This window comes from Adiantum capillus-veneris, chromosome 9, assembly GCF_014529385.1.
Source record: "Adiantum capillus-veneris isolate H3 chromosome 9, ASM1452938v2, whole genome shotgun sequence".
NCBI classification, from domain to species: domain Eukaryota; kingdom Viridiplantae; phylum Streptophyta; class Polypodiopsida; order Polypodiales; family Pteridaceae; genus Adiantum; species Adiantum capillus-veneris.
In genome coordinates, this window is record NC_140939.1 from 123146020 (window position 1) to 123165626 (window position 19607).

Here is a 19607-nt window from a genome sequence, read left to right on the forward strand (position 1 = left end):
TTTTAAAATCAATGTGGCTTTGATTTTTTCTATCCTAGTTCAAAAAATTAAAAAACATGATAAAATGGATGAGATGACATTCTATTATTTAATTCATTTTTTTTTTTGTATAACATCACCATATGTTGTATAGAACATTAAAAAAACCAAGAAAAAAAACTCCCCTTCTTTTTTTATTATGGCCAATTGGGCCAACCTTCAATGTGCTACCTCATAACCAGTCTAGGTAACAATTACATCATTCATTTCCAAAATACTAAAGCCACTACACGACATTATTTGTCCGCAGAGTATAACATCCAATCAATAGTAAACGTGTGCCGTAGGGTCAAAAAAGTGACTATCATTATGAGAACAACCCAACAAAAACTAGATATCAAAATGCAACTGAAGCCCATCTGTTTGGGTACCCTCTTATACAATGTTGTTTTTACACCTTCACTCAAAACAAATCTGCGCAAAAATCCATTATATAGTCCGAAAGGGACAAATCAAACTTACCCCCCCTTTTTCTTGCTACCCAGTGTACCAACTAGTATGAGTAAGTAGATGAATCCCCGTTATTAGGTGCATCCTACCCCACAGTGACACTAGCAGCGTAAACCATTGTCTGTAGCTTTAAAAATGTGAATCAATATGAAAAAACATGAGCCAATATTTAGGCCTCAAAATTTTTACTAAGCTCATATGTGAAGTGTATGGGATCCGACCCTGTGCTAGGTATCAAAAGATGGCCACAATACTTGGTTTAGAACAGTTTTTACAAAGTATATGCCGACCATGGCCACAGTGATGAAATATCTAGGACAATGAAAACCAAAAACCATAAGACTGTGTGTTTTAGAGAGGCCAACCTTAATATGCTAAGTAAACAGTGAAAAAAATAATCAAGGCCTCATGTTTTCGGTCAATCTATAGTAAAAAGAACAAACTAATTTTGCAAGAATAGAGCATACTCGGCAGTTTATCGACGTGAGAAGTTGCTCCACATTCAACCAACTCCATAGCTCCATAGTAAGCAGACAAACGAAAAAGCCCTCTCTCACTATTATCACATACACACACAAACAATGCAGATTCAAGGCTAAGTGAGGTGCCCATAGCAACCCTCACCTTTGTATATAGAAGGTCCTGCAGGTGAATGCGCCATATGGAGGATTCGTTTGATCAACACAATCTACCCAATTCCCAAGGTCTAGAAGCACGAGCGACGACCACCACAATCTTTGCTTTGAAGGAGTTAGAGGTGGATTATTAAGAGGAATCCCAATCCTCGAGCGAGTACTTCCGAGCGAACAAGAAACCGAGCGAGCATAAGCAGTGAAAAATATTAGATCAAGATCTCAATAGTTACTCTATAGAGAATAGTGTAGCAAAGTAACCATGTTGCATCTCAAATAGTCTCAAACAAAAAAGCCATACTCTTCCTTTAATGTGTTCATACACATTAAAATAGTCTGAAACAAAAGAGCCATACTCTTCCTTTAATGTGTTCACACACACATTGATACACAGTCATATCCTTGCTTTTGAACCATCTTCTTGAGCATATTCCAAAACTCTATTTGTGCAAACTTATTCTCCATGGTAAATTCACATGTTGCAATTGTCATAAGTTCATGCACAAATAGATCAAAAGATGGTAACTCAAATGCCACATGTCCATCATAATGCATATGTAGCTCTTGAACTTGAATGATATCCTTTGCTTGCTTGAGTGCCATGTGTATGCTGCTTTGTGAAGTCATTGCATGTAGTATACCACCTACTCTGGAGGGACCATCGGACTATTACTAGTGTGTCCTTCATTCCAATGCCTTGTGTGCTTTCAATAACAATGTGAACCTTCTAGAATTGACATTGGCCATGATTGAGAAGGAAGATTTGTTCACCACTAGCAAGTTTAGTAGCCTTTATCTTCATCTGCTCTCCCATTAGAGTTAATGGATGAAAATTGAATGCATTAGATATTTCATAATGTTGTATCACAAAAGAGATAGAAAGTGCATAGATGCTATCGTCAAACATAAGAACAATCTTGTGACCACATTGTCATCCATAAATGGTTATGTGCCTAGCCATGGTTGACTGCAGGATGAGAAATTTCAAACTCCAAGAAAATCTTTTCGAGCAATCATAAAAAAGAGCAAGGGGAATTTCAAACTCCGAGCAATCATAAAAACGAGCGAACCCAACAAGATACATATAGAACTTAGATCATATTAGGAAACATTTAGCATCAAATTACATATTATATTGTCCCAAAACACCTTATGGAAACTTCACTCATCCACCCTTATATTAACTCCTTGGAGGTTATGCTCCCTCCTCCGAAGCACAACTCGTGGTCATAGATAATCAAGTCATGGTAGATGCTTGGGCAAGTGTGTGTGTGTGTGTGTGTGCACTCTATTGTTGGGGGTGGTTTTGGGGGGGGGGGGGGGGGGGGGGGGAGTGTGTCTCAATACATAATATTATGGAAAGTGCTTGTAGGAAGAGAGCCTTGTTTTTTTAGAAAAAATGAAATGCCTAGTCTAAGGAAGTTATACAAGAAGTAGTTTTTGGCAGAGTCTAAGTGGACATACGAAAAGCAATTGTTTCATATATACCTAATATGGAATGTTCGAATGAGATGATGCAAAGTTTTACAATATTGGTTACATTTTTGAGCTCTTTTTGGCTTGTTCTTATTGTAAGTTTTGCATCTTCTACCCTTCTCTCTCTCTCTCTCTCTCTCTCTCTCTCTCTCTCTCTCTCTCTCTCTCACACACACACACACACTCAATGATGCTTTGATTAATTTAAAAATAAATTACCCTTATGTAAGGTGTCTACTGCATCATTCCATCTACCAATGCACCTGGTTGTCAACAGCCCAACCTGAAGAAATGGAAGAGCACCACATTTAATGTGAATTCCACAGGAAGGTTTTGATAAACTGTAAAAGCGAACTAAGAGGCCCTCCACCAACAACGACACAAACCCAATGTGTGCAATCAATAGGTTCAATGAGTTGGATGCCACAACATCCGCGGTAATTCGATCGACTAATTCACCATCATTAAAATCTCTACATTCTTGACCATAGGATAATCTTCCATCTCTAGATGAGACTCTTACAAGATCGTGACCCCAATATAAGCAAAAACTTGAATCTGCTCCTCTGGCTTCCTTTAACTTGTATGTTGTCCTCATGCTGGAGCGTCTCTGACACTACCTTGTGGACTTGTCCCACTCCTATTAGGCGGTACTCTGTTTTGCAAATTCTGAACAAATTGAAATACCATTGCGCACCCACCTGAGCACCCCATAGGGTACCTCTCTCAAAAGGGTGGCTCGATTGTTGGCGACTACAACCAACAACTTTGACACGACGGTGTTGGCTAGGAAAGGCATATATGAGGGTCCCTATTAGTGCTAGGGAAAAGTGTGCCTAAGCTTTGTCTTAGAACGGTTGAAACTTCAAAACAACAGAGGATTGAAGGGAAGTGAAGAAGGAGAAAATCTACCTTAGAAATTTTTAAAAATAGAGTTAAATTGTTAAAAATGCCGATTATTTAGAAAAAAATCCTCTTTCAATTCATCCTAAAGGGAATTTTGTACATTCGTAAAGTTGATTCTAAACATTAGGACTCCCTATTCATAGAAGCCTGCTGGATGTTGGAGGCACACTAGCTGAGGCAAGAAGGTCAACCCTCTTAATCATTTTCACCAAATATAAAGAGAAACCTTTAGAGCATGTCTGCAGGTTGTGAGAGACAGAGCATCGCATGCATGGAGGAAAGAGAGACAAGTAGCATGTTGGGGAAAGCACAGAGTGTGAGAGGATACGGGGTGTATGAGCCGCCTACATAGCGAGAAAAATAACCTTAGACGAGCTACCACATATAAAGAAAAGCGCATCTAGTGTTCGTCCCAAAGCTCTCCAAATGAGGCTACATTAGCGCATACTCTTTCTGAGAGCTTTTGGAGTTAGTTTTCAGGGCGAGCTGCAAAGAGGAGACCCTTCTCAACAAAGGCTTCGTGGGCAAGGGAGGGGGAGGTGATGAAGATCATGGAGGTACTGCAGCTGACATGAAAGGTAAAGATGGTGCCAAGCTGATTGCAAAAGCGCTACATGGAAGAAGGGACTTGGCTAGAACAGAGATGAACTCTCTCTCTCTCTCTCTCTCTCTCTCTCTCTCTCTCTCTCTCTCTCTCTCTCTCTCTCTCTCTCTCTCTCTCTCTCTCTCTCTCTCTCTCTCTCTCTCTCTCTCTCTCTCTCTCTCAAAACTGTCAAAAGAGTCTGCGCCGGCGTACGCTCTTTCAGAAAGGTTATTTATATATATATATAGAGAGAGAGAGAGGAATGGCTCTGAGACTTCTTTTGAATGAATGGGGAGGCGCTCAAAATTCAAACCCTGACGCTGGGTCAAGGATCATAGGACGAGTTTTTTCGATGGACGAGTACTACCTACTACCTACCACTTACCCACACGCCTCTTCGTCAATGCAGTCTCTCTATTATCTCTCTTGGCCTGGCATTGTCTCTCTCTCTCTCTCTCTCTCTCTCTCTCTCTCTCTCTCTCTCTCTCTCTCTCTCTCTCTCTCTCTCTCTCTCTCTCTCTCTCTCTCTCTCTCTCTCTCTCTCTCTCTCTCTCTCGCTAAAAGTCTCTGAAAAAGTGCACGCCAACGTACTCCATCAGAGAGGTTATTTTTAGAGGAGTATTGAGGCAAGAACAAACGTCCCCCACTTCATAGAAAAGAGGCAAGTGGTATTTACCTTTGGTGTGGGCGTGCATGGACGGGGACCCGGTGTGAAACATTACAGTGATTATTGGAGTAATTGGGCACTTGACGAAGCCGATAGCACCAACGGGGCCGATCATCTGTTCGAGACGTGTCGATGGATGCAAAAATGTACAATGCAAGTCACATAAGTCATGCACAAAATAAGCTGGCGTAGCGTACTTGCACTAAATGTGTATGGGTACCCTTTTTGTTTTAGTGTATATCAAGTTCTTGCCATGTCGGTAGAGAGAGAGGGAGAGGGGGGGAGGGAGTCTCCAAAATAACCTCTCTAAAGGAGCGCGCGCCGGCGCGCGCTCTTTCTGAGACTTTTAGAGAGAGAGAGAGAGAGAGAGAGAGAGAGAGAGAGAGAGAGAGAGAGAGAGAGAGAGAGAGAGAGAGAGAGAGAGAGAGAGAGAGAGAGAGAGAGAGAGAGAGAGAGAGAGTTCATCTCAGCTCGGCGCCGGCATTCAGTGACTTCTTCTCCTTGACAAGCCGGGAGGCAGCTGCGGGGGTGCTTTCGTGATGGTGAGGGTGCACTGTAGGGCAACGGACGGGGATGCAGACTCAGTGATGGTAGGCGGGGGCATAGAGATGGTCTTCTCCTTCAAATTGGACGATTCGCAAACAATCTTGAGAGAAAATTAATCCGCTTTTTGGAGTATGGACGCAGTCGAACGTAGCTGGCAGTCGAGCTCTCTTGCATTTGGTGGTACCCCATAGGCAGGAGCATGCAAGAAGAAGTGGCCAATATTGCACTCAGCCAGCCATGGCGAGGGAGCGATCGTCTGCATTTAGAGGAGGGCAGCTCTGATGGGGGGAGATACCATTTGAACGATGGTCTCTCTGTGTCTCTCTCTCTCATGACGAGGAGGTACTGCCCGACTCTATGTGCAGACTATGGTCAAGAAGGGGAGGCACATGACGACGAGCTGGGGGAGCGACATGATGGACAAGCTGAGGAGGCGCTGACAGAGGGGACAAGCACGATGACCGACATGACAAAGGCGACAACAGAGGGGGGGGTTTCCCTTTCCCTTCGAATTGGCAAGGGAATCTCCATGCTTAATTAATGGGGTTTTTGAAAGTGCACCCAGTAGCTCACAAGAAGATTTAGAAATTTCTCATGTAGGAAAACGAATTCTTTTCCAGTGTTTTTCATACAATGCATAACATCATGAGCTTCTGCTCGAGAGGCACCGCATACCTAGCTAGGTACGATTGGGGACAAGGGAACCTGGTCCCCCCAACCGGGCCGCGGGTCCCCTGCCCCCAATCGTACCTAGCTAGGTATGCGGTGCCTCCCTCACAAAAGCTCATGATGTTGAAGTAAGTCACAATGTGGGAATTATTGTGAGAATTTTTCCAAAACTTCTTGTGTAGAGGTATTGGTGATGGCTCCTCCCTCAACTTCAACACTCATACTCTCTAATTTTGGCCCCTGCAAGTTTCTCGCTTTGCCTTAGCCCTTGAATGGTCGACAAATACCAGGCCTAGAGAGCGAGCGAGCGAGCAGAGGGGCTTCACAAACTGTTATACCTCTGCCGCTACTCTTCTCTTCTCGTTTCCTGGTTCGTATGCAGTTTTTGAACACTCGGAAGGAGGCCTAGAGACTTACTCTCAAAGCAAATGGGAGAAACTATAGCGAGGAGCTGTGCGAAGCTCAGCCTCTGAGCAACCTCGATGCCTCGTGATCCTCTGTTCACCAAGGTGCTTTGCATAATTTTGATTATGCCTCGAATCGATCCCCATATTTTCCGCGTAAATAAAGCTCTCATATGTGCGTGTGTGTCATTGTGTGTCTCTATTTGAGAGAGAGAGAGAGAGAGAGAGAGAGAGAGAGAGAGAGAGAGAGAGAGAGGAGGGGGGGAGGAGGTTTTTTAACGTCGTAGGATCAATCCCAAGAGACCTACCGAGTGCCGAAATTTGCATAATTTGTTGCAATGGCACTTACATAATTGGTGATGATGATAACGGCACTTGTCTTCTCCACCTTGCTAGTCAACATGTGTGTAGCTCAATGCAAAAGCTCGCTACTGGCCAGCCCTAAGTGCGACGAGAAACCCAATAATGGCAGCTACATCAATATCTGATTGTGCAAACCAATGTGCCGTTATGCTTGTCGCATTGGTGCGATAAGGTTTCAAGCACCACCATCATTAAGCATGCAAATTTGCTATGGTGCTAGCTTTCAGTATCTGATTGTGTCAACCAAAGTGCCTTTATGCATCCCGCATTGGTGGGATACGTAAATCGAGCGCCAAACGAGAGGGCTTCATTCCACACCTCCTCTCATCATGTGTTCTTTGCTCATACAATGTTTGAAAGCATGTCACATTGGTGTAGTAAGGTTTTGGGCACCAAATGGGGGATGAGGAGGATGCTCCTCCTATCTTGATCCTCATTAGGAATCCTTTGCGCTCTCATCCCGTACGCTATTATGCATACCGCGTAAACACGGTGTGTGCTTATGCAGTGTGTTTCAAGCATAAAACAAGATAGCATCTAGAGATCATATTTAATTGTCTTTTTGTAATTGCATCATTACAATCACTCAATTTGATAACATTGACGTGTGTTTATCTCATGCAAAATAATTGCACAACTTAATTATATATTACATTTTACGTACCAAGCTTTATTTATCTAAAGGTTATTCAAGAAGATGTGGTGAGAATGCATCAAATTCTTTGCCTATGCGGAGTGAGCATGTTAGTTTGATCACACAACGGGTTAGTTTGGTTGCAGAGACAAAGATTCAAGATGGAAATGATAGTCAAGATATAGGTTTAGGGTCTCTATATGAGTTAAAATAGGAGGAAACACCAATTAAAGCCTCATTTCAGATAGATCCCTTTGAAACAAGACTAGAAATGTGACCAAGTGTTGTTGATGGGGATGATATATTGTCCAAAACTAGAGTTTTTAGTTGCCTCGAGTATCATTATGTGCCACTAAGAAGGCTCATTCCACATGCGAGAGTTTGGGGCTTGAGATATGATGTAGTCGGTGCTTTAAAGTCTACATTTTCTAGTGAAGGATAGGTATCAAAGGGTAGGGAGCATTCATTGTTTCTTTGAACACATTTCAAAGGAGAAAGAACAAGTGACAGGTACCCTAAATAGTCTTTTGATATCACTGCTCTCTTTGCTCAATACAATAGTAGATTATTTCTTTTTTTATATTAAAATGCCATTATGGAGGAGTGGGATTTACCATGAGTATCAAGAAGAGCTTGTTGCACACCCTTAGTTGGAGTTCCTTTCTCAAAAGATGTTCATTTGGGAGGGGAATCATAGAACTATGGCTTGGCAAGCAGTCATCAAAGAAACGTACACCACTAACAAAAATTGATGCTACAAAGGTGCTAGAGATTTCTCTGTTAACACGTTGCAGCAAACACACACACACACACACACAAAGTTTCGCTCAGTTTTTCTATTTGCTCGGTAAAATTCGCTCGGTGTATGGTAAGACTCATTATTAATGAGTATGCAGGCAAATACAGAGAGAGCACGCGAGGAAGAGAGAGAGTCAGTAGCGTAGAGCGTGATGCTTTTTTATGAGTCATTTCTCAAATCGAGGGATAATAAGTGGTAAGGCATATGTTTATGCAAGTCCATTATCAAGGCTATAACCCCACAAGGCTATAGTACCATATGGAGTTTAAGTATCAAGTAATGGTGCAGTTCTCCTAATTATGACTAATAGGAATGATGGTGAAAAAATGCTAATTTAAGGCGGTATGTGTCCATAGTCATAAAGGTGCCAACTATGGGTGAAAAAAACCTCCAAAAACCAAGTAAAAGAACTAGTGTATGTGCGCGTGCACGCTCAGATAAGCACTCTTCCAAGCCATATGGAAAGTCTTATCTAGGTAGGTCATTAGGTCAAGCCAAGTATAGTGACAATGTGTATGTAGCTGTTTTTACATAAATTAAAAGACATAATTGAACTTTACATTCAAAAGACAGCTGGCTCCAGAGAAAGGGAAATGATAAGTACAAAAAAACTTAGTCTTAGAATTATCTTTGTACAATGCTTATAAGATTGAAGCCTCATTCCAATATATAGATATCAGAAGTACTTCCCCAGTAGTAGGTGTAAGTGTAATCATGTGTAGACAATTGCTTTAAGCCAAAAAAAAAAAAAAATCCAAGATAAGATAGAGTCCTTATCTGCATCCATCCAAACAAGACAACAGATATGTTAGCTTTGGATGTGTTTTACAGGTATCAATGGACTATTTCAATTGTTATCCATGTTCGTCTTACAACTTTTTTAACTTAAAATCACAGTCCAAAGTACTCATGTGTTCCAGATTTTATGTTTTATTATCCCAAAGTTTATATTTCTCAATTTTTTATCATAATAGCATACATATGATTCTGATCAGAAGGCCACTACCCCTTGTCATCGAAGTGTCTCATTCCTATTAAAAGCTTATCAGTCTTTTGAGCTTTTTTCTTTGCCAGATTAGTCAAGCTCCACTTCCATTTGCTATATGAAGCCATAAAGTAGCATAAAATTCCATTAATATTTTTAAGAATATCAAACTTATTTCTGTTTATTAAGATAGACTTTGAATAGTATATGCTCATTAGGGTTCAAGATCCAACCACTCTACGCTTGTATCCCAAATAGGAAGAATACACTAACTACACTTCCTCTTAGTTTCAAAACAAAATCTTGTACCTTGTTGTTTAGCCCACCAAGTGGCCAAACTCCTAATATAAACATGGTATTTAGCCAGAACGAAGGTTTAAACCTTGAAGCAAAAAAGACTAGTGGCCCTATGGGGCTTTTTTGTCCTTTTCAACAGTATCCGAACTAGTGAATGCCAAAAAAGTGTAATGTAAAGACCCACCAAAACAGCGTATAGATTTCTAACAAGCAACATCAAGCACCAGAGTTGCTACCAAACCATCCCGAAATGGTCTTCTAGGAGAGCCAGTTAAATACTGCATGACTTGTATCGTGTTTAGAGGCAACAGCTAGTAACAGCCCAAGGACAGTAAGCAATCGGGGCATACCCCCATCTAAAAAAAACTAATGAACAGTATGCATACGCAGCAACTCATCCCATGATCTAATATGCAGCAGGTCATCCCAATCCAAATATCATATAAGTGTTATACCATACAACCAGTAATGCCACGTATTGTCAAGCAAAGCCAACCCACACAATGGGCCTTACCAAGCTAAGCGATAGCGTACACCAACCCATAAGCCCGGGTGCATATATCATCCAAAGCTAAATATGTAAACAAGGAGAGAAAAAACCAAAATACCAAGCTCAGTAAACAGTAGCCAACCTGTGTCAGTTGTGTTGCAAGCTCCATGATTGGTGCAGCAAAAAGTGAACACAGACACTTAGTTCAAACTTTTTATGCAAGTAGAACACACACAATGCTAAGTGAGAGGCAGAATGCGCCCTCGCCTCTTTAAATAGAAGAAGGTAGATCACGATCACTCATGGCGTGTAGCGTGCCAAATCCTTATCACCCCAAGCACTGAGTAGGCCTGGTGTTGTTTCTCCTGGGGAAACCAAAAAAACATAGTTGCCTCTGATGTAGTCCGGCACAGTAGAGCAGAGCAGCTATAGCGCCTTTAGCATGGCAAGGTAGGTGAGGCCCAGTTTATAGAGTAAAATATTAACACGTTAATAGATGCCAACGAAAAGACTTCCAACCATCATAACCCTATAGGGGTTCTATCCCACGATGGATGCCAACTTAGTGTAGCTAGGAAAGATATAAATCCATATTTTAAGTGGAAATACATAGCCAGGATGACTACAGTAGGGGGTAGTATAGTTTTAAAAAAAAACCATAAACAAAGAGATAAGTATCAATGTGTGTGTGTGTGTGTGTGTGTGTGTGTGTGTGTGTGTGTGTGTGTGTGTGTGTGAGAGAGAGAGAGAGAGAGAGAGAGAGAGAGAGAGAGAGAGAGACTGAAATGTTATATTAAACGTCTTCGAAAGGCCATCTATGAGACCAAACTAATACAATCTTGGTGGATCTAATCCAATGTTTGGATACAAAAATCAAAATAAAAATGAAGTAAAGTGAAAGACTAAAATCATCATCAATGCCCCAGATATCCAGCATTGGACGTTGTCCGAGAAAGTATTGCATTGATCGTTGAAGAACTTTATCCTGCTCAAAGTTCGTACCCCCATGTTCTTTGAGATCCAGAGAGGCCCTACACAGAGTCTTGGTAGGCTCCACAGGTAGCAGAGTGCTACTTTTAGAGGATACGTGTAGTGGGCATCTCTGGGAGGACGTGTGTCATAGATCCTGACCCAACAGATCTTGAGATAGGCCACTGGAGGCTTTGGGCTTGGGAGAGCTGCCCATTGGCACGAGTGCAGTGGGACCTAGGAGAGTGGTTTTGGAGAGACCCCTTCTCTTCAACATCTCACCCTAGGATCCCCTTCTTTCAAAACATTGTTCGACTGAGATGACACATTACTAGCAACACGGAGAGAGGCTCGTCCTGCTATAGCACTTCATTGGCAAGAGGAGGGTCTCACAATTGAGTTCTTGTTAGGTTTTATAGGACTCCAGACAGCCGAGGCGAGTCACTTAGTTCCAATGGCTAGTTGCACACAGAGCTACATAGTGGCTTGTCGACAGCCTGTGCAACTTGGGACCACCCTTTGCGGAGTCAACATCACTGTCTGTGGGACTACCCCATGGCACAACACGTCTGGCTTTAGGTACTTCGACTGATGCCAGCTCTTTCCACCACGCGACAATTCACTTGGGGTGTTGTTGCCTGGTCCACCCTCACTGACCCTGCGCTCCATTTTGAACTAGCCTCCACCAGCAGGATGATAGTGATTCAAGGGGTCAACCTACACTTCAGCCTGCCACAAAGCTTAGAGAGGTGTGTTGGGAGCTCGTCTATGGCCTAACACTCTGCTTCATCTGGCGGGCCCATTGCCTCCGCATCTTCCAAGCTCGCCGCATCCCACTGACGGAAATTGTTCGTGACTTCTAGTTGGAGCTGATTCACACTCTTAGGGGTCAGTTCGAGAGACTTCAGGGTCGCTCCAATTGTATGTAGGAGCACACAAAGGCTTTGCTAAGACTCTAGCGCCCAAGGCCTTTCTTCACCATGGTCCAGAATGTGCCCAGATGGCGCTACCAGCCACTTGTGTGGCTCTCCTCCCATTTTGTGATTTAGCCCCATAGTACATATTTTGTTTCCTCAGTGGGAGTCTCCCCATGCTTTTGATGTAGCCCTATGGGCAATGGAAGGATCTTTTTCTTGGAAAAAATATATTGTCATCATTGTAAAAATGCATACTCTGGTCGCCCTTCAATGACTATTGTCTATTCTATCTCTTGCATTTGTAGCTTGGCTTCTAATGCTGTGATCTTCTGATCTTCAATAGCAACGTATGCTTTGACAGTGTTGAGCTCTGCCTGCAATCTTTAAAGTTATTGTAACAGGCATGCTTTCATGGAGATGGTTTTGTAGGTGGTCGTAAAATTGATGGTTCTTTGTGCTTGACGGCAGCAGTTTTTCTTCTCTTTAGCAGTGTATGGATAGGAATAATCAGTGGCCCATTGACAAAATGACACAGAGCCAGTCAAAGGGGGTCGATGGCTCAAAAGAGACGGCACAAGCGGCATTAATCATGACCATCCAGCCATGTCAGGGTCAAGGTTTTGAACACCAGCTGCAACCTGCAAGTCACCTGATAAGGCAGTAAATCACTCCAACAATACCAAACTAGACGAAAAGCAACAATTGGATTAAAAAACATTGTAGCCAACATATGTAGAGTGGCAAACTTCCAATCTCAAAAGCATTGGCCCCTGAACTAGGCACCCCATTATGTATATTTCTTTATTCATTGCAAAGCCACAGTTACAACTGCCCGAGAGCTGACACTCTCCCTTAGAGTCATCCAGAGAATCACAGTCCCATGGAGTAATGGTGCCGTGATCGCTGATTTATAGGCACGCACCCAAAAAACCCAAAAGCTTTTAATCTGGCACCAAAATCAATTGCTTTCCTGAAATGTAACCAAAAAGCTTCTCCAGCCCTGATCTCCTACGTCAGCACAATTCGCACAGTGCCATGACAGTAGTCCCACGATTCACGGCGCAGAATGGGGGTGCCTACGCTCAGCTTTTGGTCCTGCAGTTCACTTCTTGCTCAGCTCAACTATTCCTCCTCTTCAAGTCAGGTGCCAGCACCACCAAAGGCAGATATTAATCCTCCATTGCTGGCTGTAGTGTCATTCAATAACGTGGCTATAAGATCACATATGTAGTCCTATTGGCTGCTGCATACATTAGTGGTGCTGACTTGGCAACATTGCAGAACCTACAAAGCTGCAAAAGGATATTTGCAGGCCGTGAAAAGGCTGCTTGTCACTGGTCAGACACAAGCAGGCCCGTTTGCTGTTGTTACATTCCAATGGTTTGTAGCTGAATGAAATGGCGGCCAATTGGTGGCACCAATGTGGGCCAATCGGGGCACCTACACAGCGAGAAGAAGAAGAAGAAGAATTTCAACATTGTAGGAAACTATCCAGAGAGAGAGAGAGAGAGAGAGAGAGAGCTATTGAAAATGTGAACCCGACTCATGACACATACTCAAAACAGCCAAAAGATCAAGAAGCATTTCAAACACTATTAAGACTGACAGCCTATACTGGAAAAAAAACCTCTCCCTTGGCTACTCGTAATTGTGCTGACAACTGACAGCAGCCCATATGTACAAGTACTTACAAACCACAACAGTAATGGCCTGCTGCAGGTTTAGCAAAACTAATGTCTTGTGCTACACAAGTAAACAATTTGTCGACATTGGCAATGTGTTCAGAGCTCTCCAACCCGAGAAAAGCTTTCAAAACAGAGCTCTTCAACCCAAGAATAGCTTTCAACACAGCCCATAAGCAAAGCTCCTCCAGCTAATATCTTTGGCCATCATTCCCACATGAAACAAATCCTTGGAGATTGAATGAATACAGAGCTTTAGGCAGACCGTAATCAGCCACGTAAGTTCATCTTTAATGGCCTCGCCAGGTCTCTGCATACCTTCTCTAGCATACCCAAGAAGTCTCTGACTATGATAAACAACCGCAGAGGCTGAGTCTCTCTTGTTGTACCATGGAAGTATGCAGTCACTTTCTTTACTCTGTCAAAGACTCTCGTCACCTCCTCTTTTAGCTTGACGACATCACTCTCTGCCTGTAAGCAGAATGCTTCCATATTTGCACTAAATGTATCCTCGGTGGCAAAAATACCCGAGGACTGTGCTTGCTCTTGAAAGATTGAGTTCAATCTGTTTTGAATTGTAAGCAGCCCACTTGCTAGCTTCATTACAGATTGATTCAATGCATCTGCATCAACCGCTGCCGCATCCTTCACACTTCTCAGTTCTATGCACAACTGCCAAACCACCTCTAGTCCCTTGCGCCTGACATCACTTTCTTTGAATTTGACCTCAGGTGCTGATGAATTTTCGGTAGACGGATCGCCACCAAGGCTTGCACCACGCAAAACTTTTAGACCTTCTGACTTGATGATTTCCTCAGCTACAAATTGAAGCAGAGTCGTTTTGCCATCTCCACCCTTGACATCTGATAACCGTAACAGTGTGTCAAGTTTAAATGCTTCAGCTTCCCCTCGATTTGTTCCCTTGTTGAGCCGGTTCCCTGTTTTCAAAACCGCTTCCAAAAGTTTCAAGAACAGACGGTTCTCTCTCACTTCACCACAAGCTGCCTGTAGAACCCAAAAAAAAAAGGGAACAAATCTCTCTCTCTCTCTCTCTCTCTCTCTCTCTCTCTCTCTCTCTCTCTTTGTTTTTTTGTTTTTTTTGTTACTCTGACTTTGTATCAGATCCACCACATTGTAACTTGCTGGTCTCATAGGTCACTTTGGCCTTTTGAAGACGTTAATATAACATTTCATTTCATTCTCTCTCTCTCTCTCTCTCTCTCTCTCTACCATGCTTTCGTTTAGGGTTTGTTGCTGTATTTTAGGGTTCGCGACCTGTTTTTAGGGCTCGCGAACACAGATTAAGGTAAAGATCTCTCTCTCTCTCTCTCTCTCTCTCTCTCTCTCTCTCTCTCTCTCTCTCTCTCTCTCTCTCTCTCTCTCTCACATATCACGCCATCTCTCTCTCTCTCTTTACCATGCTTTCGTTTAGGGTTTGCTGCTGTATTTTAGGGTTCGCGACCTGTTTTTAGGGCTCGCGACCTGTATTTTAGGGTTCGCGACCTTTTTTTTTTCTTCTTTTTTTCCTTTTTTTTTTTTTTTTTTTTTTTGAGGCCGGTTACCCTCACATGTAGAGCCCGCACCCTCCTTCTTTGTTCCTCTTCGAGGGTCATGTTGATAAGAGTGGGTGTACAAGGAGCTTCCTTACCTTTCCCTTTCTTGGCAACCTCAATCCATTTTTCGGCCTCCTCTACTTTCTTTTGCGTTTCGGATATGACCGCGGCCCATGACTTCTTCTCCTCATTGATGTTGTCAATTTCTTCCCTCAAAGAGGGCTGAAATTCCCCCTCTTCAAGCCCATTTTTTGACCGTGTTTCCAACACTTCTTTGTGGAGGTCCAAAATGCTATTCTCCAACGTGGCGATCTTGTTGAGAAGATGATCCTTCTCGTCCTTCCACCTCTTCTCCTTTTCTTGGAAGAGAAGAAGGAATTCTTGAGGAAGAGACCTACTCTCAAGAAGACAGGTATTTTCTTAGGCGATGACCTCACTCTCTCACAACTTGCGCATATGAGAGAAGTAATGCCCGAGATTCAAGCGGCAAGGGAGAAGGGGAAGATGGCCTTTTACAGAGATGGTCGGGTGGTGATTGTAGAGCGGCGCTCTACATGACGGTGCGAGACCTATGGGACCACATTGAGGATGGCGACTTGGAATTGTAATGGGTCTATGAGGTTGGATGTTGGTGCCTTTGAGGACAGTTTCAGAGACAAGGACATTGTTTTCTTTTCAGAGACTCACCAGGCCCCTGGCCAACTGTTGCCACATGTGGTGGGATACAAATGGGAGACAGCCCACAGAACAGTCACGAGATCTGAGCATGGGAGTAGAGGTTCAGGAGGAGTAGCGGTGTTGTTTAGGGAGGAGCTACAGCCACTACTACATATTGTACGGAGAGATGATCAGGCTAGATACATGTGGGTGAGGCTGAGAGCTGACACAGGTCGATTTCTATATATTGCTATATGTTACTTCCCCCCCAGTACGTCAGTATATGCTGTATCCAGAGGGCAGTCGCCTTTCTCAATTCTAGATGATGATATATGGGAGTTTTCTAGGGATGGTGATATCATCCTCCTAGGAGACTTCAATGCTCGAACGGGCAACTGTCAGACAGTCTTCTACGACACTTCAGATGAGATGCTTAGAGAGTTGGATGTGGGTGAGCTGGGGTTTGACAGATGCTCACATGACAGAGAGCAGACTGAGTATGGGAGATACCTCACGGAGATGACGACTACACATGGGCTAGCCATACTTAATGGCTTACAGCGGTTTCCTGGAGCAGCAGGCTTCACATGCTTTCCACACAGACATGGGGCCAGTACAATGGACTATGTTATGACACAGCCGAGCTTTATTCCTTGTATTCAGGATTTCACAGTGGGAGCCAGACCAGTGGGCGTAGCAGTGGATCATGCTCTCTTGACACTGTCCGTATCTTTTCAGTTTAGTACAGCCCAGAAATCAGGAGGCAGGTCACACACCCGTTATACATTTACACCAGAGACTGACTCGGTTTATACAGAGGCGATCTGGGATCGTCTATGCACAGTTGCTCCAGGCCTCTCAGTAGAGGAGTGCACTACTTTACTAACTGAGACACTACATGATGCAGCATCAGAGGCATACCCACACACTCAACCGGATCGGAGGCGACATTCTGGGAGCATGCCCCAGAATAGTTGGTATGATGAGGAGTGCAGAGAGATGAGAGCCCAGCTTCAGAGGGATCTTCATTTAGGAGTCATCACCTACAGACAGTCGCGGATTGCTTTCCGGCGCCTTGTGCGAAAGAAGAAACGAGCTTACCTGGCCCAGATGGAGCGAGACTTGTATCAGTTGTTCTTGAGTAGAGACTCAGGCGAGGCATGGCGACTCTTCCATGAGCACTCCCCTCCCCCAGTGATTACTTCTCCTGATGTGTGGGGCCAGTATGCGACATCGTTATATACAGTTCCTGGGTAGGATCCCCTTCAAGATCCTACAAAGCCATGTCCACCTACGAGCACCTTCTTTACCACTGAGATGGTAAAGAGAGCCATTGACAGGATGAGGACCAGGAGGGCTTACGATCATGACGGTCTAGTAGCGGAGCACTTTATACATGCTAGGGATATGCTGATGGAGGTTCTTGCAGTGCTGTTCAATCGTGCCATGTGTGAGGGATTACCTGAGACTTGGAGGTTGTCTACTATTGTGCCTATATTCAAGGCAGGTGATCCTACAGAGCCTGGAAATTACCGCACTATTATGGTTGGACACACACTGGCACGATTGTATGCATCCATTATTGAGCAGCAGTTGAGTAAGTGGGCAGAGGGTGAGGGTGTACGGGCAAAGGGACAGGCAGGTTTCAGGAGGGGTTTCTCCACTCTTGACCATATTCTGACACTCAGAGCTATCATTGAGGAGGGCAGGTCACATGGGAGACGGATTTATTGTAGCTTTGTGGATTTTCGCAAAGCATTTGACATGGTACCGAGAGCTCGACTGATGCGCAGACTGCAGGAGATGGGGGTGCCCCCAGTGTTGATTTGGGGGATTATGGCTTTATACAGATCAGTGATGGGACATGTACGCACCCCAGAGGGGATATCTGACTTAGTTCACTCCACTATCGGGGTGAAACAGGGTTGCCCATTGTCTCCTACTCTATTTGGTATGTATGTTGATGAGGTGTCTGATTACATTGACAGAGAGGGTGATAGAGGTGCCCAGCTGGCAGGGACGTGGATCCCATTGTTGTTATATGCTGATGATATTGTCTTGATCTCTGACTCACCAGAGGGTATGCAGCGATAGTTGGATGCATTACACAGTTTTGCAGAGGATAGTGGATTGTCTGTAAACCTTGGTAAAACCAAGGTCATGGTGTTTAACACCACACCGCAGTGGATCAGGAGATCGGCACCGACCTTCACGTATGGTCAAGAGATTGTGGAGTATACAGATGCATACACTTACCTTGGGATAGTCTTCACTAGGCCGAGGTTTTCTTTGGGGAGAGCAGCAGAGACTAGACTGACCAGAGCTTATGCGGCCTTGGGAGGCTTGGAGAGGATGTGTTTGCAGGTTCAGTTCCAGGAACCTCGGACAAAGTTATGGCTCTTTGATACTTTAGTAGCCTCAGCTATGATGTATGGGGTACAGGTATGGGGACCTTCTGTAGGCCAAGATGGTTGGAGACGTATGGAGAGGCCCTTGGTATCTATGATCTCCCGATTGATCAGAGCCAAGGCCTCCGTACCTCACGCGATCATTCGAGAAGAGCTAGCTGCCCCCCCCATGGAGATTGAGGCGCTTACCAGATCAGTGTCCTTTGTGCACAGCCTATGGGATACTACTAGAGACAGATATGCTAGACTGGCCCTTGAGTCTTCCAGACAGTTAGCTCTACAAGGGGACACTTCATGCTGGTCTGCACAGATGACTTCATGGTTTCAGACGCATGGCTTCACCATGGACAGGTTGCCCCCTTTCCAGTATTCTCTTCAGGCACCCTCGCTGTCTCTTACACGGGTGGAGATCACTAGACTCATTCGTCAGGACCTGATCCAGCTCGACACCAGGAGGACATGGATAGAGCCGCCTCAGGAGTTGAGCACGAAGATGGCTTTCTATAGAGAGCATCTTCTCCACCTCACAGGAGATGGGTTTGTGATTCGACCCAGCTACATGGACACACATATGTCTCATGGTTTGCGTTGTGCCATTGGTCAGATACGCACATCCTCACATCAGCTTGAGATTGAGACTGGTAGATTCAGAGGGATACCAGCAGACAGCAGGATATGCCGATTATGCCAGAGAGAGCAAGAGACAGAGTTGCACTACATATGTCATTGCACAGTGTTCTATGAGATACGGGGGCGTTTCCACTGCTTATTCAGAGAGGGTTTTGGTCCTCTATCTAGGGTCATGAGTTATGAGGATCAGAGATGTCTTGGACTATATCTACTTGAGTTACACAGGTATAGAGACACTTTACTGGGGAGAGCTAGAGAGAGGCACTCCCAGAGACACATTACAGATTTCTTTTCACTAGATATGGGACAGCCAGAGGAGCAGCCACCACTGCAAAGCTCGTCCCACACTCATTCGACCACTACTGGCACTCTCATCGACCGAGCATTGGAGCTACAGAGATACAGACGACCGCGACTGAGGAGAGGAGCTACACAGCATCGACGGAGACTACAACAGAAGATTCAAGCCATACTCTCTCGACATCCAGAGTGCAGATGAGGATGGATCTCACCATTTCTTCCATCTTTGTTTCACACACTGTTACATCCAGTTTACCGGGTACCTATTGTATCAACTGCTACACCCACGTAGTTTTAGATTGTAGTAGTAGTAGTAGTATTTTGTTCCACTTCTAGTTCTTTTCTAGTTCTTTTGTACCCAGACATGGTATTAGATTCACTATTTTGTAACTGATTGGTCTCATAGGTCATTTTGGCCTTTTGAAGACATTAATATAACATTTCATTTCATTTCATTTCTCTCTCTCTCTCTCTCTCTCTCTCAAATTTTTCCGCTTAGTTTTATGCTTGGCTCACATCGACCAACTTAGGACCCCATAGTAGATATCTTT

The 19607-nt window shown here is 44.0% G+C and overlaps 1 protein-coding gene across 3 annotated transcripts in view; it reads right to left on the minus strand.

Moving 5' to 3' along the window:
- Positions 1-13397: 13397 nt before the first annotated feature.
- Positions 13398-19607, minus strand: part of LOC147451114 (uncharacterized) — a 52026-nt gene continuing 45816 nt past the window's right edge. For all 3 annotated transcript variants that reach the window (XM_086520082.1, XM_086520080.1, XM_086520081.1), the window contains one exon: positions 13398-14513. In XM_086520082.1, coding sequence (XP_086376208.1) covers positions 13779-14513 — 735 coding nt within the window. In that variant the 3' untranslated portion in view covers positions 13398-13778. The remainder of the gene's footprint in view (positions 14514-19607) is intronic.